At 59.6% G+C, this 26,674-nt stretch overlaps 9 protein-coding genes and 1 pseudogene across 10 annotated transcripts; all 10 read right to left on the reverse strand.

The window, feature by feature from the left end:
- Positions 1-400: 400 nt before the first annotated feature.
- Positions 401-2,272, reverse strand: LBRM_30_0170 (conserved hypothetical protein; the record flags this gene model as incomplete). Its single annotated transcript, XM_001566601.2, has 1 exon — positions 401-2,272. The coding sequence occupies one exon, from the start codon at positions 2,270-2,272 to the stop codon at positions 401-403; it is 1,872 nt and encodes a 623-aa protein (XP_001566651.2).
- A 1,779-nt stretch (positions 2,273-4,051) lies between these two features.
- On the reverse strand, positions 4,052-4,951 carry LBRM_30_0180 (putative 2-hydroxy-3-oxopropionate reductase; the record flags this gene model as incomplete). Its single annotated transcript, XM_001566602.1, has 1 exon — positions 4,052-4,951. The coding sequence occupies one exon, from the start codon at positions 4,949-4,951 to the stop codon at positions 4,052-4,054; it is 900 nt and encodes a 299-aa protein (XP_001566652.1).
- An 838-nt stretch (positions 4,952-5,789) lies between these two features.
- LBRM_30_0190 lies at positions 5,790-7,131 on the reverse strand (annotated as a pseudogene). Its single transcript is given in 2 exon segments — positions 5,790-6,332; positions 6,334-7,131. Coding segments are annotated over 2 exon segments (1,341 nt in total).
- Positions 7,132-8,048: 917 nt separating this feature from the next.
- LBRM_30_0200 (conserved hypothetical protein) lies at positions 8,049-9,527 on the reverse strand (the record flags this gene model as incomplete). Its single annotated transcript, XM_001566603.1, has 1 exon — positions 8,049-9,527. One exon carries the CDS (start codon positions 9,525-9,527, stop codon positions 8,049-8,051), a length of 1,479 nt encoding a protein of 492 aa, XP_001566653.1.
- Positions 9,528-10,493: 966 nt separating this feature from the next.
- Positions 10,494-10,853, reverse strand: LBRM_30_0210 (conserved hypothetical protein; the record flags this gene model as incomplete). The annotated part of the gene is made up of 1 exon (XM_001566604.1): positions 10,494-10,853. The coding sequence occupies one exon, from the start codon at positions 10,851-10,853 to the stop codon at positions 10,494-10,496; it is 360 nt and encodes a 119-aa protein (XP_001566654.1).
- Positions 10,854-11,579: 726 nt separating this feature from the next.
- Positions 11,580-12,680, reverse strand: LBRM_30_0220 (putative ribosomal RNA adenine dimethylase family protein; the record flags this gene model as incomplete). Its single annotated transcript, XM_001566605.1, has 1 exon — positions 11,580-12,680. The coding sequence occupies one exon, from the start codon at positions 12,678-12,680 to the stop codon at positions 11,580-11,582; it is 1,101 nt and encodes a 366-aa protein (XP_001566655.1).
- Positions 12,681-14,826: 2,146 nt separating this feature from the next.
- Positions 14,827-16,125, reverse strand: LBRM_30_0230 (conserved hypothetical protein; the record flags this gene model as incomplete). Its single annotated transcript, XM_001566606.1, has 1 exon — positions 14,827-16,125. The coding sequence occupies one exon, from the start codon at positions 16,123-16,125 to the stop codon at positions 14,827-14,829; it is 1,299 nt and encodes a 432-aa protein (XP_001566656.1).
- Positions 16,126-17,717: 1,592 nt separating this feature from the next.
- Positions 17,718-18,785, reverse strand: LBRM_30_0240 (conserved hypothetical protein; the record flags this gene model as incomplete). The annotated part of the gene is made up of 1 exon (XM_001566607.2): positions 17,718-18,785. The coding sequence occupies one exon, from the start codon at positions 18,783-18,785 to the stop codon at positions 17,718-17,720; it is 1,068 nt and encodes a 355-aa protein (XP_001566657.2).
- Positions 18,786-19,775: 990 nt separating this feature from the next.
- On the reverse strand, positions 19,776-21,566 carry LBRM_30_0250 (conserved hypothetical protein; the record flags this gene model as incomplete). The annotated part of the gene is made up of 1 exon (XM_001566608.1): positions 19,776-21,566. The coding sequence occupies one exon, from the start codon at positions 21,564-21,566 to the stop codon at positions 19,776-19,778; it is 1,791 nt and encodes a 596-aa protein (XP_001566658.1).
- Positions 21,567-22,346: 780 nt separating this feature from the next.
- On the reverse strand, positions 22,347-25,733 carry LBRM_30_0260 (putative ubiquitin hydrolase; the record flags this gene model as incomplete). Its single annotated transcript, XM_001566609.1, has 1 exon — positions 22,347-25,733. One exon carries the CDS (start codon positions 25,731-25,733, stop codon positions 22,347-22,349), a length of 3,387 nt encoding a protein of 1,128 aa, XP_001566659.1.
- Positions 25,734-26,674: the final 941 nt, after the last annotated feature.

Genomic DNA, 26,674 nt, shown 5'->3' on the forward strand with positions numbered 1-26,674 from the left:
AAANNNNGGCCGCGATGAGTGTCAGCTCTGCTCCATCGCCGACGTCGTGATGCCCACGGGAGCCACTCCCTCGCGCCTCTTCCCTAAATAGACGCGCCTCGTGTGGGCGTGTGTGCGCGCGCACTCGGACCTCTTCTTTGTTCGGTAAACGTTGGGCAGCCATCGCCGTCACTTTTGTGCGTAACGATGTCGAGCGTCTGTCAGGGAATGGTGACCAGCGGTGCAGCAACGCCTCTTGTGAAGCAGAGGGCTTCTCCTCCCCCCCCGTCAAGCCCCCGCACCACGCTCACTCAGCATTTCCCTCGTCACCCTGCCCCCTCCCGAGCACGCACAGGGAGCCTGAGTGCGATATGAGGTGCCAGTGTGAAGAGACACGCAGGCGTGCTCCCGGGCACACGGCCTACGAGTGGCACGCACACCACTCCAGACACCGGTTGGCAATCCGCTTGAGGCCTACACGAAGCTGCAAGCACAACACATAGTTTCTCGAAGATTCGCTTCCGGCGTGGGGGTCACATTCTTCGTCGTCATGCAGCTCGGCCAGTGTCTCCTCGTCCTCCGCAAGCGACGTGGGAAACGACTTCAGGAGACACTGCACAGTGCTATTCACCACCGACACGACGGCAGCCTCCGTCAGCGGCGACAGTGGCTCGAAGGGCCCGTGGCGGCGGTCCTCCATGGCATCGAACTCGTCGGCTTGTGCAAGCTGAACGCGGAGGAGCGCCAGCAGAGCAGGGGGCGGTACACCATCGTGTCGAATCCAGCAGCGCCCCGGCAAGTACAACGCGTAGCGACGTATCAACGCCAGGCGCCGCGCATCCCAGCTGTTCGCAGTGCCTCCCTCATCTGAAATCAGTGCTAACGTGTCTGTAGCACCGCTCTCACCATGCGGTTCATTGGCCCCTGCGGAAACGGTAAGGGGAAAGGGCAGTCTGTCGTGCACGTTGTCGGGCCCCAGCACAAATCCGTAGTGCTGAAGCAACTCCCAGTTCTGCAGTGGGCCGTAGCTCATCCACAGCTCACGCCCAACATCGGCCGTCGTCAGCGCCGCACCGACCTGCATGATGAATGGGCCCCCGTTCGGCTCCACTTTGCGAACAAGCACGTCGGTGTGATTGGAGTGGTTAATCATGTCCGCCAATGGAATGAGCGCCATCAAAACAGTGCCGTCTACGTTGAGGTTGAAGGCGCGCGAGTTGAAGGTCGACTGGGCCCACACGAGGTGCTCCCACGCGAAGGCCGCCGACATGTCGGCCAGTGACGGGGTCGCTTCCATCGCACCGGCCAGCGTCGAGAGCTCGCGGTGGAGAAGCGGAAGGATGGAAGTCTGAAGTTGATCAGCAAACGCCTGCAACTGGCTGCGCTTGGCGAGGACGTCGTCGAGCATATCGAGTCCGTCAAGCTCTGCCAGGTCACCCAGCTCCCAAGCGATGGGCATGGTAGGATACCACCCTGGGCAGTGCGCGAGTAGCCGCCCCCAGTGTGACCTCTCCACCCCCTCAACAAAACGCTCGTAGACGAGACAGAGCACGAGCATTGCCTCTTCGTTTTCAAGGAGATCGCGCAGAGACGGCTCGGCAGCGATGACGCGGCCCAAGGCGCAGTACTGGAGCAGAGAACTGAGGAAGAACATCTCAGTGCGAGGCACTTGGAGCAGCGTGCCACCACTGGGGACGGGTGCGGTGCAATACAGAGACCCCTCGCTATAGTTGTTGCCCGCCTCCATCGGAATGAGGGCAACCTTGTCCGACCACGCATCGATGAGGGTCGCGCATCGACTGGGTTGGGCATCTCTGCCGATGGAGCGTGCCGAGCTGGATACCGTCACGGACAGGCTGCCCTGGGGCTTGATAGTAGCCGCCGCGTACTCATCAAGTGCTGTGCGAAGCGCGTTCAATGAGGACGAGGCCAACGACTCGTCAGGCTGCTGCTCCTTAATGAAGTACCAAACCAACTTCACGCTCAGCTGCTCGTTCCATGGATCAATCACATCGTGCATGCGGCCTGCAATCATGCGCACGTCCAAGCACTCCCAGAGAGTGCGCGCATCCAGGACAACAAGACGTGCTCGCCACAGCAGCTCCGGCAACGTCCAGCCTGTGCAACTGGCGAGAATGGCCTGAACAAGGAGCGGGTCCTCATCGCTGTAGGACACACCCGTGTCTTCGGCGTACCATCGCAGGTAGTGGCGCTTTACCTCGGCGTTTTCAGAGTTGTTCAGCTGTGTCGTGAACCATTGCACGGCAGCGATGGGCGGTGCGGAGGCGGGCATCGCGCCAGAGGGCTTTTATGCAAGGTCAGTTAGCGTGCGTGGGGGAGAGAGAAAGAAGAAGGCGTCGGAGAAAGTAGAGGGACCACGACGCACCAACCAGCGCACACCGATGAATGACATTTGGAGAGGCCTCGCAGGCCACGAAGTAGTTGACGCACACGCCAAACAGGCGGTGTGGCATGGAGGGGAGCTGGCAAAAGAAAAGAGGCGCTTGTCCTCTGCCCAAGAAGAAAACACCGGCGTCGAAGGGCCCTCTCTTTCACCATCTTCTGTCTTCGCGCATGTCGCCCAAGGGTGTCCAACCTCACACACGGAAGCGGCAGTTGTCTCACAGCACGCACACAGCGAGAGAGAGAGAGAGGGAGGGAGGGGGTGGGGACGCATTTGATGTTCAGCAGTTCTTAGGCAGGACAAGAGCCGCGTACGCTTCTTCGGAGAACTTACGCTACAGCAGCCCCTACACATCGGGAGACTGATTTCGTGGGTCAAGCCATCCTGCAAGCCCGTAAGAATCAGAGATGCCTGAAACGATTCTGAGGTACCGAGAAACCACTGCAAGATAGCGACAGCGAGAGCCGTGGGAAGGGGCTCGACGAGAACAGCAGCAGGTGGCAAAGAGGGGGGGTGAGGCTGCCGTGACCGCATCGCCGAAGGAGAGTGACTGCACCGAATCACCCGCCGGCGGTTCGATCCGGAGCGAGGAGCTTCTCAGAGTCCTTCTGGGGGCGTGTCGCACCACCTCGGCGTTGCACACCGCGCTGAAGTGGCGGTCGTTCGCGCACAACCGACAAGCCTTGGTCACGTGCGCCTCTGTCAAAGCGCGCCGGTCCGTTGAAGGGAACAGTACGTGTAAGCGGAGGGAGTCCGCGTCGATGTCGACGGCGTCCACGTACAATGGCTGAGAGGGCAGTGATGATTACACTGCATGGTGACAGCAAGCAGTCCTGTGGATAGGTGTCTGTGATGCAGAGAAAGGTAGAGCGAGGGCGGACTGGAGAGTCAGCTATACTGCGCACACGCTAAGGGCGTGGCAGGACAGAGTGACCGTCAACCACGATCGTCAGGTGAAAAGAGAGTGCATACGGTAAGTCGCGCGTAGACGGTAAAGGCATGTGTAGGGAAGAAGCGATGGGTTATGCGAGGGGTCGAGGAAGATAGAGCAAGAGAGAGCCTAATGTCGGGAGCAGCCGAGGCAACGATATCAACCCGAGAGTTTACCATGACGGGTGCGGCGCTTTTCAGCAGGACAACATGAGAGTGGCTCTAAGTTGGTGTGCGTGCTTGATGGGTGCCTGTTTTGCCTGATGCTAACGGGCGCTTTCACTCACAGCAATGTGCCTCAAGCGTGTTCGTGAGGTCGCACGCGCCGTCTCTCCGACACGCACGCCCGCCTTCCAGCGTTGTTGTCGCGATACAGTTTTGATGTTTGCTGCTGCCCTCCCCCCTCCCCTCCCGTGTGTCTTGACTGCATGCACGTCTTTCGGGAAAGAGACCCACACAAAGCACGTCGCACATGCGCCCACGCCATCACCTCGTCTACGGGTGCGGGAGAGAGAGAGCGGTGGCGTCCAGGTCGATATGGCCAACAGAGTCAAATAACGTAAGAAGATGGGGAAGAGGGGCCCGGCAGGCAGCGAGAAAAAGGCACAGAGGCCGATGCGCTCCACCCCTGTCCCTCCCCCCTCCCCCAGAGATGCTCTGCCTCCCTCGCCGTTGCTGTTCACTCTGCACCTCAGTGAGCACTAGTAGGCAACATTTGTAAATGCTTGGGCGCATGAGCTATGCCTTCTTCGGCTCCGATATGTGGACGTTGGCCATGCGCTCGAGAACGCTGACAACGGCGGAGTTGTCACGGTCGCCGTCGCCGTTCTGCACCATCGCCTGAAAAAGTTGCGTGTTGACGGCGGTGGACGGTAGTGGCACACCAAACTCTTTGGCTGAGTCCATCACGATGCCCAAGTCCTTGCTCTGCAAGGCTGCCTTGAAGCCGGGCTCGCGGTTGCCAGCGAAGAGGCGTTCCGGCTTCACGTCGAGCGTCCAGCACTGAGCCGAGCCCCCCCTGATGGCTTCGATCACCGTCGGCCCCGGCACGCCGCACTTCTCGGTGAAGACAAGGATCTCGCTGAGCGCGACCATCTGGGCGGCCACCATGATCTGGTTCGCCGCCTTGCACACCTGCCCCGCCCCACTGTCGCCAATATGCGTCACTTTCTTACCCATTGCGAGCAACACAGGCAAGACAGCCTCAAGCGCAGCAGCGTCGCCGCCGACCATTATGGTGAGGGTGCCGTTACGTGCACCAAGGTCGCCACCAGAGACTGGCGCATCCAGCGCACGCACCTTTTTCTCTTCCCACAGACGCCGCGCGATCTCCTGGGCGACAGAAGGCTTGATGGTGCTGTTGTCCACGAAGATGGCCCCCTCGCGAATGCCGGCTGCCACGCCATTGGCGCCGAACACGACCTCCATGACGTCGGGGGAGTCTGAGAGGTTTGTAAACACAACATCAGAGCCTGCGGCCACCTCAGCGGGTGTCGCGCACGCCGTGGCGCCTGCCGCGACAAGGTCGTCGCACTTGGAAGCTGTGCGGTTCCACACACTCACGGGAAAGCCTGCCTTGAGGATGTTGATGGCCATGGGCTTGCCCATGAGCCCCAGACCAACGTACCCGACGCGCATTGCTCAAGGTGGGGGGGGGGAGAAGTTGTGGAGTGAGCTGATGCGAAAAGGGCAGAAAGAGGCTCTCTTATCGTGCTGCGAAGAACATGCCGGCCGGATGGAAAGCGGTGGAAACAAGCGGAAAAGAGGAGGATTGGGGATGGCGTCCTGGAGTGCGGCTACACTAATTCAAGGAAGAAAGTCAGTGGAGAAGCGACATCCCTCTTGTTACGCAGTCCCAGTGACTGCAGAGAGCCACCAAAAGGGTGGCGGGAGAGCAATGGCATGCAGTGTGAGAAGCAACGCACTGCCTCTCGCAGAAACGATTGGAAGAACGTGAGCGCCGCTCCTACTCATGCGCGCGTGATGTGCGTGTAAGCATTCGCTAACACGAGTGTAGCAGCACCTGCGCTCAAGCGCAGGGTAGTCTATTTCCTGAGTAGTCGTGGCTCTTGTCCCAACGCTGTCGTGCCTGGCTTCTGTTGAGGCTGCACTGGGACGTAGGAGAGGGAGAGGGAGGGGGGTGAGGCAGAAGCTTCTGCTCAACCCCCACTCACACGACGACAAAATGCTGACCGCACACCGTAGAGGAATGGTGCTCTACCGTTACGAGAGTGAAAGCACGATCCGCTCCGGGCCCATGCACCACACTACCCCCCCCCCGCCTCCCTACACTCGATATCCCTCTCCCACTCGGTCGCATAGAAAGTGAGCCAGAGCGGCTACCGCGGCTGCGCTCCAGAAGCTGAAAGAATGCCTCCTCTGTCCGTGTGGGCGCACCATCAAAGCACACGACGGCTGGAAACTCCCAGAAGCTGTCGATGCCCAACGCCGCCACCTGCGTTGATGTGGTCAGTCACTCCAATGGCGACTGAGAGACGTTGTACGCAATCGAGGGTACGTGAGGAGCTCCCTTCACCTGCACTCGCACATAGTTCATATGATTAGCCAACCGGCGCGAGTGCATCAGCATGAAAATGCGAGCCAGCATTGGCGATGGCGTTGCTCCCCCACCTCCGCCATCACTCGCAGTGGTGCCCCTCTTCCTCTTCGCTGACGACACACGCCGCACAATATCGATGAACGCCTGCTGGTCTGCCACTGTGGGATTCTTGTCGACCGCAACGCTGTGTCCGCGGGCCCAGTACTCACTGGCTTCCTTTAAGCACCTCTCGCGTGTCAACATCTTGTCACGGCTGATGTGACGGTACCCGTACGGTCGCAGGTGACGGTGGTAGAAGGGGGACTTGCCATAGCCTGAGTAGCCCACAAGGAGGATCATCTCCTGCATATCAGGGCAGGCGAAAAGAGGCGGCACGGCAGGGCAGCTCGACGATGTCCAGCGCCGTCGGCGTGATAACGCGCGCTGACAGTCCCGTGTACTGCCACGGAAGCTGCTGCTACTCCGCTGGGCTCACGTCGCCCCACGAGAATGCCTCGAACGACGCTGGCGAGGCGCGCGTCAGACGCAGCAGTGCATCACTCAGGCGCATGGATGATGATGGAGACGGCAGCTCTGACAAGAGCGGCCCGCCACGGCTGCACAAGGCATCTGTCTGGAAAAGGGCTCCTGCTGGGGCGAGGAGAAACTGTGCCGGCGTCAAGAAGGGCAGTTGCACGTTGAGCTCGAACTGACAGCCCGAGCAGCTGAAGCCCTCCTTGCGGGCTGCAAGCGGGACTGCAGAACAAACCGCCGAGTCGCCAATGTAAAAGGAGTACGCGGCGCAGTCAACAGTGGATAGAGCGGTGGCATCAACACAGGCAGCTCGCACACATTTCTGAATTCGCTCCTCCAACAGCACCCACATTTGTGGGCTGGGCTTCCGCCAAACGTTCTCCCGTGTCGCCACAGACGCGCAGAGCGGTACACCGGCTGCACTGCTCAGTTGCACAATCTTGTCCATCACAGCATCTGCCTTCTCCGCATTCCAGCTCGGCCCCTTTCCGATCTCCACCTGATTGCTGAACAACACGACGAGAAAACCCTGCGCGTGGACATGCTGCATGCAGCCTCATACATTTTGGTGCACCCACTTCCAGTCGGCCGTGTCGTCTTTGGCGAAGCCGCCGCCAGACGCCGGCTTGATGGGTGTGTTGTCTACGTCGAAGGCTTCCACTTTCACAACGTGGGCGTGACCCGAGCCTTTTTGCCTGTGCGCAAGCGTCTGGACGACGGCGGCTGCAGCAGCATCCAGCCACCTTCACTCATCTCCCACTCCTCTCTGCTGCGAATTAATGTGACACCATTGGCTGCGGCGGAGACAGTGGATGAGAGTACCGACGGGCTACGCTGGCGCTTGCGAGTGTCATCAGCCATGCCGCTGCTGTCACAGCAATGACTCCGGTCAAGTACTTGAAGAAGTGAACAGGGAAAAGCACACGGGAAAGAGTAAAAAACTCAGTCGAAGGAGAGAGAGATCACATCACAGCACCACATGAGTAGCCTGCGAAGGGAGAAGGGCACAGCGCTGCGGCTCCTGGTCTGGGAAGGGGGTGAAGCAGGGGGGCAGTGTAATGCGCGCATGTAGCCTCAGTGACATGATGGTGCGGCACGACGACACCAGCCTCGCTTTTGCGTGCTTGTGAGTGACTTCACTTCTCTGTGTCTCCTCTCTCCGTCGTCGCCGAGAAGGAGCGTTTGATAAGCGACGGAGAGATACGCTAACACAGTGCACGAGAGAGAGAGGGGGGAGGGGGGGCAAAGCGGGGACATCGACGTGGTGCAGTGAACGACGACTCGACACCACCATCAGCTCCCCCTTCCAACAGCACACCCGAGGTTTCTAGCGCCATACGCCACCTTCACACGTCTGCATGCGCTCCCCGTCTCGAGGGCGTCATGTGTCACGGAGGGATCTTCGGTTTGGCTTCACCTTTTGTTTCTCGGCTGATTAACCTTCTTACAGAGCAGTGGCACATACGATCCATGTCTGCGTGCCACCGCATCGGCGCGCTGTGCAGCTGTGTGGGTGAAGCGTCCACTGTCCAAGTGACGAGCAATTCATTCTCCATCGCCGTGGTCACACCTAGCATCCAGTGTGCCATGAGCACTAGTGAGACGTGGTACCCGGTGCGGCGGTGCACCCCTTCACTGCCCAGTGCAGACTCAACTCGTTGCCTACAAGCTCCTTCGTAACTCCTCTTGCAACAACCCAAGTCGCTTAGTGATACCAAAAGTTGCCTTGAATACCCTCTTCAAGTCCTCCTCCGACATGGCCAGGAACACCCGCACATCGATCGTCTCGCGCTGCACCGTGCGAGTGAGTCCGTGCAACCCCTTTCGGTTGAACACCGCCACTAGCAGCTCCACGCCATGTGCACCCTCCAGCGACTCCGGCACGCCAGACTCTCCAGCCCCGGATACACTAAAAGGCGCAGCGCCGGTGTCAGTAGCAGATGAAGAGGCGCCGGCGGCCTCCTCCGTGTCCGTTGAAGGTGGGAGCACCATTGCGGCGTGGGTGAGGCACGTGGCGAGACGCCCCCACTCTCCTTCTGTTCGTGCCCAGCAGAGGAACGCCTCCTGCATCTCCGTGCTCGACGGCTCGCTTGCCTTCTGCGTACACACCACCTCTTGCAGAATGCGCTTCAGAAGCGCTGTAGACCAACGATGCACATCACGACTCGTGTCAGTGGCGAGTCGCCGCGCAAGCCGACTGCGCAGACGCTCGAGAGCATCGCTACTGCTCTCCAGACCTGCGATGCAGTCCTCCACGCTGCCGCAGAGCTCACCGTAGGAGCTTGCAAGGACGCGCTCCAGCTCTGGCGTACGGCGCAGCGCCTCAACCACGTCCTCACAGCTCTCTGACACCCGCCATGTGTCCAGCAGCGGGCTGGGTCGGCTGAGCGGGTGTTGCATGGCGAGTGGAGGCGGCATGGGCAGCAGAAGCTCGCGCGAGGCCTCTGTGAGCACTGTGGAGAGCCACGGCAAGCGGTGCAGCGTGTGACCCACGAAAAGCGCGCTGAAGATGTCATCATAGTAGAAGAGCAGCTCGTTGGTGAAATGGGCTGGGTGGTGGGTCTGGTTGTGCTCCCTGCGTCGTTGCTGCTGTCCCTTGCTCTTGACAGCCACAACACGCAGCGCCCGCGCTGGTACCGATGCGGACGACTCTGCCGCCGCATTCGTCACGCTAATTGTCACCGCATCGCCGTCCGTCACGGCCGACACGCGATCCTCCGGAAGCTCTGCAAAGCGCAGCAGCTCCGAGGGTGTGTTGGGTGCGTTCTCTAACACTGCGCGCCGCACGCCATCATGAAACACGGCGTTTGTTAGCAGTGCGTGCCCAAAGCGGTTGCACACCAGCCGCGCCTGCGGGACGCGTTCGAGGAACTGCTTGATGAGCCAGCACTGGAGGGGAGAGACGCCACCAGGGAGGAGGACGTGCTGAACGCGGCTCAGTGCCTCGGCGTACGTGTCACAGAAGCGGTGCACGGCGTCGACGCTCTGCACCCGCGGCAGCCCAACAAGGGCCTGCGACTGCGTTGCTGGATCCTTGAACTCAACATCGGAGAGACTCGTGGAGGTCAGTAGATAGATAGACTCCGTATGGGGCGGGGCGCTCGGTGACGTCTCGCGAGACACGTCAAGCACCTTCGTCATGTGCCGCCCGCAACTTTGAAGTGGAATGCCTCGATCATGAGCGCAGGTCACGTAGAGTCGCGGCGGCGCGTGTCGCAGGTACCGCGAAGAGTGGAGGACGGAGGTCACGGTGTCGGCGAGAACGCCTGAACCGCTCGCTCTCTGCGGAGCTGCGCCGCAAGCAGCGGTGACTCGACATATCAGGGATACCCGTAACATGTGCGAACCGAAACCGACCGCTCGCGCTGGTGTGCGTCGGGAGTGGGCAAACTTGATGCCGAGGCGTCTGTGGGGGTATCGGCTAGGGTGTACGTGTGGAGGGGGCACGGTGTGCCTGCCCACGTGCCTAACGGCAAAGGACACAGCGAAAGAGGGGGAATAGGGGAGAGGGAGGTTAAAGGGGACCGGCGATGCCCTTTCCATAGTTTGCCTCCCGTCCTTGTCTGTCGCCGACGCTCCTGGCCGCAGTTGGCCACGTGGCGCCGGCAAACACGCGCAGAGGTACAGGAAAAGTCTGTCGAAGGAGTCTGTGTGATGCACGTCTGTTATGTCTAGAGCACTCACACAACTCCACGGGCTTCAAGCCTGCAGGCGTATGAGGTGGTAGTGCGCACTCTGGCTCTCTACCCTCTTGTCGCTGTGCTGGTGCTGCTGATCAGTGCTTCTTTACAGCATTAGAGGACGGACGACACGGAGAAGAAACGGTAACAGTTGTGAAGGAAAAGGCGAGAGGGGGGGACGGCTGCGGCACTCGGGCAGTGCGAGTGGGTTATTACTACACACCCCACCACTACACCACACCATCCCATATGGGTGCCACGTAGAAGGGGGCACCCATATGGGCCAGCGTCGCCTTCCTCACAGTCGCTTCTCGCGCGCGCCCCCCTCTCTTCGTTTCCTCAGCCTGTAAAGACACGCGTGTGCGCGGCGCGGCATGGGAAAAGAGGGGACGGCGCCGCCACCGACGGGGGCCTGTGTAACGACTCACTACTTGCGCCACGGCTCCTTCTGTGACTTGGCGTAGAAGCCGCCCATAGCGCCAATGAAGATGCCGACAACGGCACCAAAGGTTGTGCCGTTCAAGCTGCCGCCGTCGACGACGCACAAGGCGCCGCTCGCTGCTGCTGTCGCCAGCGTTGCCAAGGCAACAGAAGGGCTGACAGGGGTGACCAGTAGATGGAAAAGCCCTGTCGTCGTTGAGCACGTGAAAAGAGAAGAGCACGAACCGATCAGTACCTTATCTGTGAAGCGGCGGCTACAGGTGAGGAGGGCTGGATGTGCCACTGTGCCACTGCTGCTACGCACCGTCAGCAAGTGCAACGACGCACGGGAGGGATAACGGAGCATCGTAGATGCTTTGTGGTGGTGACGACGGCAACGCAGCAGCGCCGGTGGATGCTGCGTTATGTGGCGTGTGTGTGTGTGTGTGTGTGCGTCTGTAAAGATGACGATAAGGGAAGAGAGTGAATGGATAAGCTAAACCTGCTCGAGAGAGTGAGGTGAACAAGCAGCTAGCGAAGGAGAGAGAAATGCAGGCCGAAGAGCAAAGAAAGTTGCACGAGGTGGGGACGGGGTGAGGCGCAGAGCCGCCGTCGAGTGTCAAGCTCAAAACACGGTAGAGGGACGAAGATGAAAGAAGAAATGATAATGTGGGAAAACTAGCCACGCCGCCTCGCGCATTGGCGTGCACGCATACCACAGCCCTCCCTCGCTCCCCATTAGTCGCTGTCCACACAAACGTCCCCCACCAACTCACACACGCGTACGTGCGTGCCTGCCAAAGTAGCGGGAGGAGGCGAGAAAAGAGGGTGGAATGGGCACCAAAGAAGAGAGAGGAGGAGAAGCTCGACTGCTCCACGTTGATATCATTTGATTTCTCTTACGTCCCTCGACGTGATGAGGTCACATTACGGCGGTGAGGGCACCATTCCTCTCCCTCTCTCTCTCGCTCTCTCTCACTTCGGCAGAGGTCTGTTACAGAGGAATAGGCGTGTGATGCATGTGTGGGGGTGCAGAGGGATTGATGAATGCAAACACAACACCACAGCGGCACCACCACACGCATACAGGCACTCAAATGAAGTGAATACCGTGCTTAATGAAGTGGGCAAGCATAGTCATGAGCGCCTCCTCGTCGAGCATGCGACTGCGTGTTTCGAACATGGGGTCCGCAATCACCGAGTCCAGCAACACGCGGAACTGCTCTAGCGACATGGGAGTACTGGCATCCACAATGCTACTAGATGCGGCGGACCCGACAGGTTGACCGCTCTCCATCCGCCGGTAGCTCACGTACTTATCGTAGAGGGCCTGCACAGCGACCTTAGTGCGAAATATGGACGAGGCCTTCTTGTTTTTACGGTTGAAGAGCATTTTCACGAGTCCGTCCCACTCCTCGAAATCCACATCAGGTGGTGGGCACTTGGGGTCGAGCCGAATGACGCTCGACTCGACCTTCGGCGGAGGGTTGAAGCTATTCCTGCTGATCTTCATGAGGTGACTACAGCGAGCGAGCAGCTGCGAGTTTACGGAGAGTCGGCAGTAGGCCTCCGACCCGGGCTGCGCACAGACGCGCAGGGCAAACTCGCGCTGAAACATGAGCACCGCACATTTGAAGGTGGGTGTCTTGAGCAACTTGAACACCAGCGCCGATGAAATGGCGTACGGAACGTTCGCCACACACTTGTCAAAGTAGGGAAAGTCCTGCTCAAGGCAATTGCCACGGATAATCTGCAACTTGGAGGCCAGAGGCGTATTCTGGAAGCGCTTGTTCAGCTCCGCCACCATGCGCGGGTCAATCTCGAAGGCGATCACCTTCTTCGCCGTCTGCAGCAGCTTCTCCGTCAAGTTACCCGTGCCAGGGCCGATCTCGACGACAACGTCGGTGGGTTTGATTGCAGACTTTTCAACAATGGCGGCAATGACAAGCGGGTTCTTGAGAATATGCTGGCCAAAGCCTTTGTTGAAGACGATGCCGGACTGACTGCCGCCAGCCCTAACACCAGGGCCCGCCTTCTCTTGGCGACCCGCAGCTGCCGCGCCGCGCCTGTGCCCTTGTGGGGTGGACTTGCCTAGTGTGATTACCTTGGTGCTGAACTTGATCTTGCGGGACGCAGCGTGAATGGGCTCTGCGCAAATGATGCCCATCGGCACCGCCCGCGGCTCCTTCGGCATTTGCTGTGTCACGCGTGAAGAGAAGAGGAAAATCAAGACGGAATGATGGAAAAACGGCAGCGTGGGCAATCAATGCTGCACTGGAGCGGCACAACGGCGCAGTGCTGCTCATGTGAGGGAAAACAAAGAGAAGCACCAGTGGCGGAGAGCGCAGTGAGGGAGAGGGAGAGGCGGATAGGGAAAGAGCCCGGGCAGTCGCACAGTAAGAGGATGATATGCGGGAGGGGGGGGGTCAGGAACGCAGAGGATACTGATGCGAAAGGCCATGCGAGTACGTTAGCCCGAAACACAACGGCTGAGGATGGACGCGTACGGAGACACAGACGGGGTGTTCTTTCACTCCTCACACACTGCTGCAAGTGCTGCTGCGGTCCGGGTTGATGCTGAAACTCTCGCTCTACCAAATGCACCAGAAAAGGAGAAGGTGGCAATGGGGGAGAGTCGGAGACGGTGATGCAACGCTGAGCCGTACACGTCTACATCAGCGTCTACGCAGAAGCGCACGTACATAGAGAGTCAAGCGCGACTCTTAGTAAGAAGATAGCGCACTGGCCATCGCTAGAGGACGAGTGCCGCGGCGTTATCGCACCACCCACGCGACACCTCGCTGCGCGGTGTACATATTTCGCTTCAAGTTGGGCTGCGCCTCGACGCGCAGGCGCGCCTGCGTATCGGTAGCAAATGACGTGGGCCTTCGAGCCACGACAGCAGGTGGTGGTGGCAGCTGCGGCGCTGGTGGATGTGCTGCTGAACTGCTGGGTGGCGCTGGGGCGCGAGGAAGGGGTGACGACGTCAGGTCACTATCGTTGCACGTCGACGAGACTCGCCTCTTGCTGACCACGGGACTCACCGCGGCTTCCTCTCTTCCCGCGCTGTCGGCCTCCGCAGCGTACTTTGCCCTCTGCACGCCACTGCTGCCGGTGTGTGGCAGCGCCAACACGGACGCCTCCGCCCGACGAAGAGCTGCTATCCATAGCTCGTCTAGGTAGCGGTAAGTGCTAACGTCTACGCCACTGCGGAATGGACAAGGAGCACCGAGGCACTCCGCATCGATCGGTAATACAGCGGTGGAAGGAGCACCAGTAACCGCCTGCGCGGTGAATGACTGCTGGCAATGCATTGACCACTTCGTTTGTTGAGGTGTTTTTCTGTTGCCGCCAAGTGAACTCGCGTGCCTGTGTGCACGTGAGCGCTGCGCTGGTGAACGGATGTTGTGGGGTGAGAGGTGAGTGGAGATGAGGAGCGACGATCAGGTGGGTGTCCCCACTTCTCTCCAGGGTGCCGTGGGGCGCTAACACCTCCAGCGCAGCAAACAAACAGGCACGCACACGGAGAGAGAAAAGAGAAGACGAGGGTCAAAGGCGCCTTGACATGAGTGGCGTCGAAAGTCTCGCGAGAGCATTCGCGCTGGCGAGCTCCGGTGCGGGGACGTGCTGGTGCACGCATGACGTGTTCATCCGTCCTCTGTGTAGAGGACACGAGCAGCCGCAGTGGTGGTAACGTTAGTGACACATCCTAGCTACGTGTACCTCACAGCAAAGTCGATAGCTCCGGTGCCTGCCCTCTTGCCTGCAGAACGGTCATCACCGGTATATGGTTACACTGACACGACATGCGCCCTACCCTGCGCTACACGCTCGCGTGGTCACTTGCACACGCCATTCGCCGCCTGTTTTGCCGCGAGCGCCCCCTGTGTCTGCATGGTGTGCATGTCAGGGTCATGTTAGACACAAAAGCCACCTCGAAGAGACACGGTGGCACATGTGGCGCCTCACACACCATATCACATGCGCAGCGAGCGAGCGAGAGAGAGAGAGAGAGAGGGTCGCACCCGTAACAGGCAGAAGCCGACTGAAGCACCCACCGACCTCCTCCACTATTACCATCTCTATCAGCATCACTCGCTGCCCACCCCCTATGCTTATCTGTGTCTCGTTCCATCTCCTCTGTGTGCCCCCAATGCAGGAAACAAACAATAAATGACTAGTGGCGAAGATGATGGGGTCACACCGCATCCGCCACCGCGAATGGAGCCCATCACTGCCACCTCGATCACCTATGCAATATCAGCTGCAGCTACGCCACGCACACGCAATCCCACAGAGAGAGAGGCAGTGGTGCAGCCGAGTGTAAGTCAGCACTCCTCTCAAGAAGAGTTCGGTCGCGTAAGCAGCGGCAGCGCAGCGGCCGTGCTGCACAGTGTTGCCTCCGTTGCGCAAACTGTTTGGCGTGTTGCATCCGACGGTTCCTTGTTGATTTCATACTCGAACTCGCTTCGGCAACCTCCCTTTTCCTGCACGTGCGATGCTACAGTGTGAGCTGTGGAGCCTCCGATGCTGTTGCAGTCCCCTTCGTCAGCCCCATCCCTGAGCTCACTGTCTGTCGACGGTGATATGGGTTCTGATGCGTCTGACATGTACGCCGGCACCGCAGTGCTGGTGGCGCTGTGAGACAGGTGCACCGGGGCCACGCACACGACTGTCGGCGAACCATGAGATGGGTAGAGCTGCACCTCGGAAGTACTGACCAAGTTGTTGATGGGAAACGTCTCAGCCATGTCCTCCACACTGGCATGACTCGACGCCTGGGAGTCACCTCTCTCCATCGCGCTCCTCTCGGCTATCGGCAGCGGCGGAACAACGGGCGAGGGACTTCCTGGGCTCGTGGCAGTCGCCGTCGGGGCTGGTGTGGAGAAGGCAGGTGACGTCTTCGATGGCATGTCTGGTGAGGAGTGGTGCTCCGATGTGTCTGTGGTGCGCAGTGTCTCGCAGGCAGCGCAGCATGTGGCGGACGGGGCGTTGAGGTACGTGCATACATGACATGGCCACACTTCAGGTGCCGAGCTCAGCTGCAGCGGCTTCACAGGCCGGCCAGCAGAGGAGCTCGGGCAGCCGAGGCACTCCTCCGGGCTGATTAAAACGATGTCATTCACCCCCACTTCTCGAAAGCGCACGCGCCTATTCTGCACGTTGAGGCACCGCATCAAACTCCGGTGCGTGCGATGCTCAAAGGAGGAGACTAAGCCGGACAGCCGCATCAAATCGCGATCATCGACGAAGACACGCGAGTACTCCAGCAGGGTCAGGCGGGCGAGTCGCTGCGCTTTCCGATGCGCCTCACCTTCGCCGCGCCTCACGGCTAAGTGAATAATGAGGTCTTGTATGTCGCAATCCCTCGCCAGGGCTAAGTGGAAGGCATAGTTGCATAGCGAAACTAGCTGCTCCAGCAGCAGTAGGCCTCCGTAAGCACTCTCCGGCTGACTATATACGAGATAGAGTCGAATGGTCGACAGGATCAGCTCCGGGTGCCCATCCGCGATAGTTACACACTCCGTCAGAAACTTTGGAAACTCAGGCTTCTCTCGCCCGAGCACACACTCATCTACAACGCGACTTGCCCTGTACTTGAGCTTCACATCGGACACTATGGTGCGCAGGTAGTTCATTCTGCACCCACCACTGGCCTCGTATGACTTTCGTGCGTGTGCGCGGCGTGCGCGACTATCTTACTGAACGTCCGTCCGCGCTGGCCCTCACTCAGGGCGCTCGCCACTGTGATCTCCTTTAGTAGAGCACCCGCGCTCTCGAGCACGCACGCACAAAACAAAGCTCCAGTGCCCTCGAGGTGGCGAGACGAGGTAAAGAGAGCGAAGAGCGCGCAGCAGCAGCAGCAGCAAAGCGCCAATCCAACCCAAAAAGAGCGCAACAAACAACGTGAGGGGCACGACGGCACCCACTCGAGGACGCCAATGTAAACGTACACGTCGGTAAGACGAAGAAAATGAGGAGGGACGCGGAAGCAGGACTGCAGCAAACCTGCAAAAGGAGCTGAAGAAGATCAGGGCAGGGCGACGCACGCGGTGGGTGCGAGGGGCGGCCTTCGTGTGACCGTGTGAGGGCTTGCCTGTCACTCGCCGAATTCGACCTGACAGAAAGAAGCAGCAAGGCCTGTGGCACTGACAACCGGCACCGCTCCTGCCTCCGCTTGTTCCACGTTGGCTAAAGAAGGTTGTGTAATGAGCGGTGATTGTGTTCTTGTCGGAGGAAAGATTCACGCAGAGAGAGAGAGGGGGGGTATTCTGCATCTCGCACACCCCGGAAAAGCCGTCCTCCCACTTGTCCTTCCTCCTAAGCAAGCGCCGCCGACCCTTTCCTTGGGTTTTTTTTCTCTGCTAGAAGAGTTGGGTTTGGAGGGGCTCTCGGCGAGGGGGACGAGCAACGTTATCGCTGTGCGTCGCACAAAATGCGGTAGGATGTCGGTGGAGGGGCGAGGGCGAAAGAATAGTGGCAGACAACCCCAGCACTGCTACCTGGGCCATATGCACGAGGGACGTGGGCAGCCGCACCGAGCGTAGAGCGTTGTCGTGAGTAGGGTGTAGGGGCGGGCAAGGAGGCGCGCGTGAGAGAGTGCTCAATACGAAAAAGAGAGAAAGGGTAGCGAGGGACAGCGTGAATTGCAGCGTGCAGAGACGGGCTAAAGGTGGCTCATGTGCAGGCAGAAGCAGCGCGCACTCGTGGCGCCATCAATGCCTGCAGCCCACGAATTCGCGCACGATACAAATGATGCCGCTGCACCGATACGCAGGTGGTGGTGGCGGTGCATGCATCAACGCTGAACGATCACTGCCGCACGTGTCTATCCTTCCACACACGCGTGTGCTCCGACACACACTGCGCTGAGGAGGATCTCAACGAAGTTGCTAGCAAAGGTAGACTTGCAGTTTTGTGTCAACAAACCCAAAAGAGTATCATTGGCATGACCTGTGAGTGGGGTGAGAGTTGCATGACTGACAGGGGGGGGGCGAGGGAAAAACCTCGCTCGTGAACGCTGCTGCCCTGAATCACTCCGTCCCCGCCCCACCCCGCTTTTACTACTGGAGAAATAAAGGGGTAAATCGGCAAGCAGACCACCACCACCACCACCCACGCCCACCCCCTCGCTCCGCACCCCGGGGAGTGCGGGGTCACCTGGTGGCATAATCGCACCGCAAAACAAAGAGACAAGCGCAGCAACACCCACCGCTGGATCGACTGAGGCTCACGGGGTTTTGCGCACAAATTCGTAAGGTGGCGGGTGCGTCACGTATGGGGGGGCCGCAACAGACGTGAAGGACTGCGTGTGGGTCGGCACTGCCGTCGCCTCGGGGTGCAGATACTCTGTGAAGCGCCGAGTGCACATGTCGTACGCGGTCATTAGCAACGCCATCGGAACCGCGTTCAGAATTGGCTTACTCCTAAAGAAGCCGTCGTACAACTTAGTGATGCCGTGGCGCCGGCGCAGATCGAGGAAGAGTGAGCGATAACTCTGCGGTTGCCCACGTGTGGCGGCGTTGAGGACTCGCAGTTCTTGTCGCAGAGAGTGCACTGGGTACTGAGCCATCACGCCAAGAAACGTGGCGAGGTGGCAGTAAAGGAACAACACCATGGAATGGCGGTAGACCCCGTCGTAACGCATCCAGTTGTAGAGGCCAAACTGAAGAGCAAACTGCAACGAACGACTTAGCACCGCGACGGAGAAACCGCGATACATACCAAGTAGCACCCGCGGTCGCTCTCTCAGCGCCGTGACGAGGACGTCCGCGGCGCCGCGAAACTGGTGTGGCCCCGCCAGGGCTTCTGCCGTTGCACGCAGCACGTCGTACGGATGGCGCATCGTGGCGTACAGAGCACCGGTCACAGCGCCAGCGACAAAGCCGCGGCGGCGGCTGTTCCATTGGGCCGTGACCGTCGCCGTCTCCAACCAGTGTCGCAGCATGGCAAAGGTGGCGAGCAGGAAGCCGTAGTCCGCTGCCAGCCAGACAACGGAGCGGCCCTGCCACCATCGCGTGTGAAACACCACCCGAAAAAACTGTGCTCGCTTATCAGACATGTAAATGCGGCCCGACTCACCAGGAACGTCGCTGAGAAAATAAAAGCGATCCAACTTCGCAATGGGCACCGTCACGAACGCGCAAGCTGTGGAGCAGCCCACGATGACGGCCCCGTGCTGGCGCGTCGTGAGTTGCGTCTCCGTGTACCCTTGTCGGTGGGCGATAGGCTGCTGGTAGGGGGTTGCGGTGCGGTAGCCGAAGGTGCTGCGGTAGCCTCTCGAGCTATCGAAGCTCATTGTGAAACGACTGAACTGCAGTAGCGCCGATGCATAGCTGTACGAGTGTATGTCGGTGTGTGCAAAATGGCTCGCAGCTCACACGCAACTCTGCACGTTCAGAGAGAGTGCGCGCACACGCATCATAGAACGCGTTCAGGGATGAGAAAGGGAGAGAAAAAGACATCAGGGATGAGGCGGGTAGTGGCAGTGGCAGTGTCACCGGGGGCGAGTGGAAAGCAGAAGAGCTCCTGTGCAGGGCAACGTAAACACACCTCACCAGAACGCTTCAGAGAGAGAAGGCACATAGACTAAACCAAACTAACGCATTACCACACGCAGACATACGAGGACACGTGCAGGCCGAAGGCGTCAGTCAGACACGCGCCAACATGATCTGGGAGCGACAGACTGCATGACGCAGAGCGACAGGAAAAGGCACATAGCAAGGCGGAAAAGAGCCCATCACCGCAGCCACACAAGTTCCAGCCGCAGCACGATGTGCGTGAGCAATCCCTGCCGCACGTGCTTCCTTCTTTGCTTGTGTGTGCTTTCCTTCATGTCATTCCAGTCTATAAAACCGCAAGACGCCTCCATGACAAGGCGCCCACCGTCTTCCGAGGGCGTGAGAGCGGGAGAGGCGAGAGACTGTGGCACAGGTCAACACCGGGGCGCCAGCACGCGCGAGCCCAAGACCGGCACTGCAAGCACGCCAATCGAGCTTAGCAAGACGGCTCTAACCGAGGTAAAAAGGTAGCACGGCATCCACAAGGCACACACACACACATAGGCAAACTCGTGTGTGTGTGGGTGGGGGGGGGGGACAAGCAGCATCACGCCAGGCCCCGCCCCGCTCTTTCCGCTGATGCGGCAGAGAGCGAGAGAGACAGTAGATAGTGCATAACGAAGAGAGCCGACGGAGACGGACACCCGCGCAGTGCATCTGCGGGAAGAACAATCCAACACGAAGAAGCGGCAGAACTCGCACTAAACCCGCGGCGTCTCGATGCATCATAGAAAGTGGTCAAACTTCACCATGTAGGTGCGGCTGATCTCGTCTCCGCGACGGCGGAAAAGTTCCTCGAGGTAACTCACCACGTCGAGCTCCACCTCGACCGACGGACGATCCAGGCGCCGCCCAGACGTAACCAAGTACGGGGAGACCACGTAATGAGAGCGTGGGGTAGTCAAAGCACCGCCAGTAGAACTTACAGGAGAAGTAGCAGCCGTGCGATCGCTGGGCATAGGAAGAAGCCCCAGTACTTCCACCAGCCCTTGCAGCTCCTCTGGCGTCAGTGTGCCCACGAGCGGGGCTGCCAGCTCGACATGCGCCGTCGGCATCACATGAGGATCGTCGGCCAGCATTGTGGAGTATGTTGCATACCATGCGTCCATAGCCAAGGCAACCAGCTCCTCCTGCACCTGTGCAACAGGGTCGAGCATAAACTCGTCTGCACCTCCGGCCACGTAGGCGCCATCGTGCTGAGAGACGGCGCTGGCCCGGTTTATCTGCGTGCTGCCGCTGTCGCCGTCCCCATACAGCATGACACTTGCCGAGGCAGTACCGCCACTGCCCACTTGAAGGGCCACGAATGACGGGTAGAGCGGGTTCCCTGGCTCCACTGGTACCTGCTCCCCGCCGCACCACCGTGTGGGACGCACTTGCGGCCTGCTTCCACGCCCCCCATCGCGGAGCCCGAGCGCCTTCGCCTGCCGCTTGTGGGACGCGTTCAGCGTGAGAGCAAACTGAAAGTCACGTGACAACTCAAAGAGCTCCGCGTCAAGCGCGAGAAGCTGTCGCTGCCGGTGACGGCGCGCCTGCAGCCGCGCCAGCGTGCTACCACCGTTGTTGAGCACTTCTGTCCGCATGTTTAGGCACATGGGCACGCGTAGCAGCGTCGGGTTCATGGCGTCAGGTGCGACACGAATGCAGCTGCTCCACAGCACCCACGTGCGGTTCTGATCGTCCGTCTTCACGTACAGTATGAGACGCGAAAGGCGCTTTTTCTCTGTCGCGTAGAAGTGGTCTGCAATACTCTCGCAGAGCTGCATCGCGTGCTTCTTGGTCTCGTCAGCGACGAGGGTCTCCTCACTGAGGTACGGCGCCCCATCAAAGGTGGCGGCGCGATTTGCGAGCGGCACAACGTAATCTGTCAGCCGGCAGCGGTTTGTGCGACGGTAGACTGTCGTGATGTACGGGGTCCAGATCACCTGCAGCTGAAAGTTGTGCCGGCTGGACCCCTCACCTTTGGGGATTATGAACTTCTGCAGCACGCCGTCCGGCTTGCGCTTCTGGTCAAACAGAAAACTGTGCAGCGCGTCAGCTGTGAAGAACTCCACGTATGTGAGCTGCTGATCGGCGCACGCGTGCGTCTTCAGCTGCAGTGGCGTAAGCACCGCCTTCCACTCCTCCTCCACATTGACGCTCGTGTGGAAGAACTGGGCAACGACGTCGAAGCCCTTTACAGATTCGGCAAAGTGGGTATACATCGTCTGCGCGTCGAGCATCGACCCCGGCCGCTTCACGATTTCGTTGTTCTTGGAGTCGTAGGCGTACCATGCGCGGGGGAAGTTGTGGTCGAACACTACCGTATCCGGCAAGAGCACCGCAGACATGGTGTGCTCCCTGCCCTTGACGTTCTTGTGCAAGTATTGGTAGAGATGAGCGCACAGGCCATCACCCTCCACCGGATGCTGCTTCACCCAGTCCTTCGTGTAAGCAACACGAATGCCGGACGGAGACTGAAAACTGTTCTCGCACCGCGGCGCCCTCGGTGGGATCGGCGCCAGCGCTGGCTTCATACTTTGGCAGAACGCTGTGTGTTGTGTGCCTACATGCAGGGATGGCGTTTGTCCGCTAACGGACGAGTGGGCACGGAGAGCAGGCACAGCTAGAAACAGCACCGTTGAAGAGGGGGGAGGAAGAAGCAGTAACAGCAGATGTGCCCGCCGCGTTGTGGCAGCTGCCTATGCGGCTGCGGGTACGAGATTTGCTGAGCATACAGGCCACTCTCGTGCAGTGCGTTGGCGAATAACACCATGAGGAGGAGGGTACGGGGCAGTCGTAGTGACGGGGAGCGATGTGCTCGCACGCACTCGTCGAGTGCTGTGCCCGCGAGCGACCAGGGAAAGGAGGGGGGGTAGATCCGCTATCGAGTTTGACCTCTACCTCGTTCCCTTGAGTGCAGCGCTGCGTCTGTTGTCAGCTTCAAACAAAACAGCGACAGGTGGTAGAGGGAGATAAGTCCCAGATGAGAAGAGCAAGCAAGGAGGGAGCACAGAGACAGAGAGATACACAGTCACCTGAGGCACCAACACACCGCGCTGCGAGATGCACGCGCACACCCGCACAAGCGACAGCCGCGACACCAGTGAATACAGGGAAGAAACGCACCCGAAAGATGTGCCTGTATGCAAGAGAGAAATAAAAGTTCAACGAAGCACCACCACGGCGCCCTGCAGACTCACAGCCGCACACCCAAACACACACACACACACTCCACCCATGCAACGGTACACGTCAGGGCAAGGCGTGAAAATTGGCGCGTACGCCGTCACCGCACGCCCTTCCCGCCCTGCGCCTTAACTCTCCATTGACTTGCGCACAGCCTCCAGCACTTCACTGGCAATTGGGGTGTCATTGTCGCCATCCTCGTCATCGTCGTCACCGTCGGTAGCCGCCGCCACTACTGCTGCCATCGCAAACGTGTCCACATCCTTGTCGTCGTCTGCCGTGACGGTCTTGCCCATCTCGAGTACGGGCGAACCCATCACGGACACTGGTGGGGTCTGCGGGATATCGCGAAACAACGACTTTGTATCCGGCACGTACCAGCTCGTCTCCGCGCCCTTTGCCATGAGATGGTCCAGTACGCTCTCGAAGGTACCCTCGATCTTGAGCTGCTGGTACTTGCGGTAGAGACGCAGCGACGTGCGTGCGTCCTCGATAGAGTCATGCTCGTCCTCCTGCACGCTCTCGCCAAGCACGTGGTATGCCAAGAAGCGCAGTGAGAGGTAGCGCGAGCCGGGCTTGTGGAATATCTCGAGCGTGTCGATGATCTGCTTGCGCGGCACGACGATGTTGCACACGCGGAAATCTTGAGCGAGGCCGTGGCCAACAAAGACAACACCGCCGTCGACCAGCGCGCGCAACTTTAAATAAGTGGACTTGAGCGACGTCAGGCTTTTGGACGACTCGAGTGGGTCGAGGTCACCGGGGTGGATGCCGCTGTACTGCGTCACGTAGTCCTCGATCTCCTCCGGGATGTGCACGTAGTCATCCACAATGGTGCGCTCATCACCATCTTTGCTGCTCAAGATGCAGCTCACACGCGCTAGGCCCATATGCGGCTTGCGCTGCGACACGTAGAACATCTCGCTGCCCTCATCGCGGCTCGCCCACTTGAGCACCACGTACTCAGCGTCGATTGCGATGAGGTCGCCAGCTCTGATTTCCGTGTACGAGGCCAAAGGCGATCTGAAGGCCTGCTTCGCTGGGTCTCGCAGCAGCGGGCGCGACAGCACGTCGTTCGTTAGTAGGGGGCCAAGCAGGTGCCACAGGTTCGGTGTGCGCGAGTCGTCTAGGCGGGCGTACGGCGGCGTGGTGAGATTGTCAAGGGCGTAGAAGGTGACCACAGCCGAGTAGGAGCGCAGAGCAGGCACCAGGCGCTCAAGCTCCTGCATCTTCATCGGCGCCGTCACGCGGTAGTCGTTCACGAGTGAAAAACTGTCATCCTTAATGCGCTGCTGACTGACGAAGTTGCCCGTGTCCTCTATGTCGTCGGCAAGGTGCACAATGTTGCTGTTCAGCACGTAGTTGTAGTCCTCTTTGCCCGCACGCGAAATCTTGAGGCTTGTGGGCGGCTTCAGATTGCTGTGCTCCGGGTTCAGCAACAGGACGATGATGGGCGGCAGCCGCTTAATCTGCACCTGATCCTTGTACCCCTCCAGCTGCTTCAGGAGATGCTGCAGTCCCTCATCCACCTTGAGCGCGGAGCCAGGCACCTCCCAATAGAACCGCGGCTCAATGTGCACGCGGCCGTTCGACGTGAACTCAGTGCCGAAGAGGGCTGCGATGGCCGCCTCATACTCGGGCGGCGCCTCGTAGTTCATGAAGGGGTAGGCCTTCTGATCCTGCAGATCCTTGTGCAGCGTCTCCAGCACCAGCCGCTGCGCCATGTGCATCTTCGCTACCGCATCATCACGGCTCTTTGGCCGCTGAAACACGCCCGCGTTCGTGAAGGCACGGATCTGCCGCACTGCCCGAATGAAGTGCGCCACCGGCACAATCGGCGGCAGCGCCTCGCCCTTCATCCCCAGCACACTCGCCGACGTGGACAACATGTTGGCAAAGATGAAGGCGATCTCGCACGTCATGCAGAACTCTCGCTTGCAGAGGTGCCGCAGGATGACCTTGCGAATGGGAAACTCGGGGGGCTGACATAGATAGAGCGACTGCAGAAGTGGTGTAATCCAGCACTCGGGGAAGCTGTTGTCAATGCCGATGACACGCTGTGCAATCTCGTTGTAGCTGCGCCAGTCCAGCTTGTGTTGAACGCTATAGCACACTTGCAGGGAGTCTTCCATCGGACTGTACTCGCCACCGCCACCACGCGAGGACTTGTGCTTGCGCTTCAAATCCTTACGTAGCTCGAGCAGCGCCTCCTGAGCGCATGCAGGGTCGTCGCCGAGCTGCGTGTTGAAGGGGTATGGGTTTGGCAAGATGGAGCTGAGCTTGTCCTTCGGATCTGGCAAGCAGCTGTCTGCCCGCATCAGTCCCCACTCGTTTGGCACAATGCTGTGCGACTCGTAGTTAACGCACCGGAGCTTCTGCGGAACTGTAAGGATCATGTAGTCCTCCTCCGGCCAGTTGGAGGCGAGGGCGCCGAGGTCGGCCGAGTCGTCGAAGCCGTCCGCGATGTTTGGCTCCTCCCAGCTGTGGTGGTAGACTGGGTGCTTCGGTCGCACTGGCTGGATAAACGTGGACATGACATAGTCGTCTCGCGTGGCAGGATGAGCGAGGGCGTAGAACGTGCCCTTGTCGTTGCCAATGGCGGCGCACATGTTGGACGGGGAGACGGCCACGGCGGTGCAGCTTCCCTCGCTCAATGGGCTCGACGAGAACACCGGCTTCTCCTGATCCAGCTGGATAATGTGGAAGCCACCGGGTGACAGCAGAAACGCGCGGTCGCTCGACAGGCCGAAGCCGTCTTGGTAGCGGCGCATCTGCGTCACATTGCCAGACGGGATGTCCTGAATCGTCGACACCGCCTCCGACATCTTCCGCACATCGAACACCTTCACAAAGGACGTCGCCGACCACTCCGAGTAGGCCACCATCACCGTGTTGTCGAACACTTCTAGCGCCATGACGCGGTTCCGCGACGGGGAAACGTGGCCAACCACGCTAAGATCAGACGCACTGCGCACGCACACGGCGCCAGTGGCGCTCCCGGTGGCAACCCATTGATCGCACTGCTTCAGCGCCACCACCGTCGCCTCTACCGAAACGGTGAGCTGGTCCGTCTCCTGGTTGTTGAGGATCAGCCGCGTCAGGCCAGCGTTGCCGGTGTAGAACATCGTGCCGGTGCTATTGTTCGCCTGGAAGAGGTCAATGTAGTTCTGCACGGCGGTGGGCTGCGGCAGGCACATCATCAGCACGCCACCGCGCTTGTATCCACGGATCACCTCCCGGTCCGCCACCGTCACCATACACTCACCACCTATGTTGAGGAAGAAAATGCTCGTGGCAGGGCGGCTGGAGACGGAGAACGACGAGTAGTTTACCCATGCCGGGGCCTCGCCCTGGCCCTGCGACTGCAGCGAGAAGCTCATGAGCGTGCCGAAGGCATCGCACACCCAAAGCAGCTCTACATCGGGGTCGAACTCCACTGCCGTAATGGCTCCGATAGACGCCGTGGCGTCGCCGCGGAACTTCCACGGCGCGCTACCCTGCGAGCTGAGACTCATGACTCGACCTTGTCAAGGTACGAGGAACCTCTGCCAAGGGAAAGAAAGCCAGAAAGGAGGGATTGGAGATCGAAGAGCACGCGGCAGCAGTGGTGGTGAAGGCGAAACAAACGGTACCGGAGCATGTAGACCTGCCCCCACTCTCGCACTTGCGCACACGCGAGGACACGCTGTCGTGTCACAGCACGCGCACACGCTCACTGGCGAAAACCTGTGCAGCTGCCTCGCCTCACCTCACACCGCAGTTGCTTTCTTTCTGCGTTGTATGTGTGGCCCAGCAGGCGACCCGGGGAAGAAGCGTCGGTGCGGAGAGTGGGTCGTGCCCTTCCTCGTGTGTATGTGTGGGTATGTGAATTTGGCTTGGTGCTGCACGTTCTTCGTCCTCTGCAAAGCTCTCCCTTGCCCTTCTTCGCGCCGATGCCAACTGGTGTGGACTGCGGGGTACGAGTCTCGTATGTGTGTCTGCGCGGACGAGGTTTGAACAGCTGTGAACACAAAGGGGTGGTGGAAGAGGTGGGGAAGCGCACTTTTTTAGGGAATGGAGGGAAAAGACCGCTGTAGCAGCTGCTGGGTGTGGAGCATGTTGGGTTTGGAGTTAAGCCTACACGCACACGCCCACGCACACCGCAGCCGCAGCAGTCAACAGGCGCAGAGAACAAGAGAAGAAAAAACGAGGAAAGAGGCAGCATGAAGTGGGGGGTGCGCACTGAGGACGGAACGAGCACGCGATGCCTGGTGGAATGAGTGGCGCCCCAAGTGAAGCGCAGACATGCACATACAGACCAACACAGCCACACCGACATAAACCGAGGATCTCCTGTGTCCCCATCCCGCACTCATCTCCGCCTTCAAGGCAGAGGATGCGCCTTTTCTATTGCCGCACGTGTGCGTCACCCCAGATCGCGCTGCTCATGCACATTGATGAGTGTCCCAACCGGAAC

This window comes from Leishmania braziliensis, chromosome 30 (genome assembly GCF_000002845.2).
Source record: "Leishmania braziliensis MHOM/BR/75/M2904 complete genome, chromosome 30".
Classification (NCBI taxonomy): Eukaryota; Euglenozoa; class Kinetoplastea; order Trypanosomatida; family Trypanosomatidae; genus Leishmania; species Leishmania braziliensis.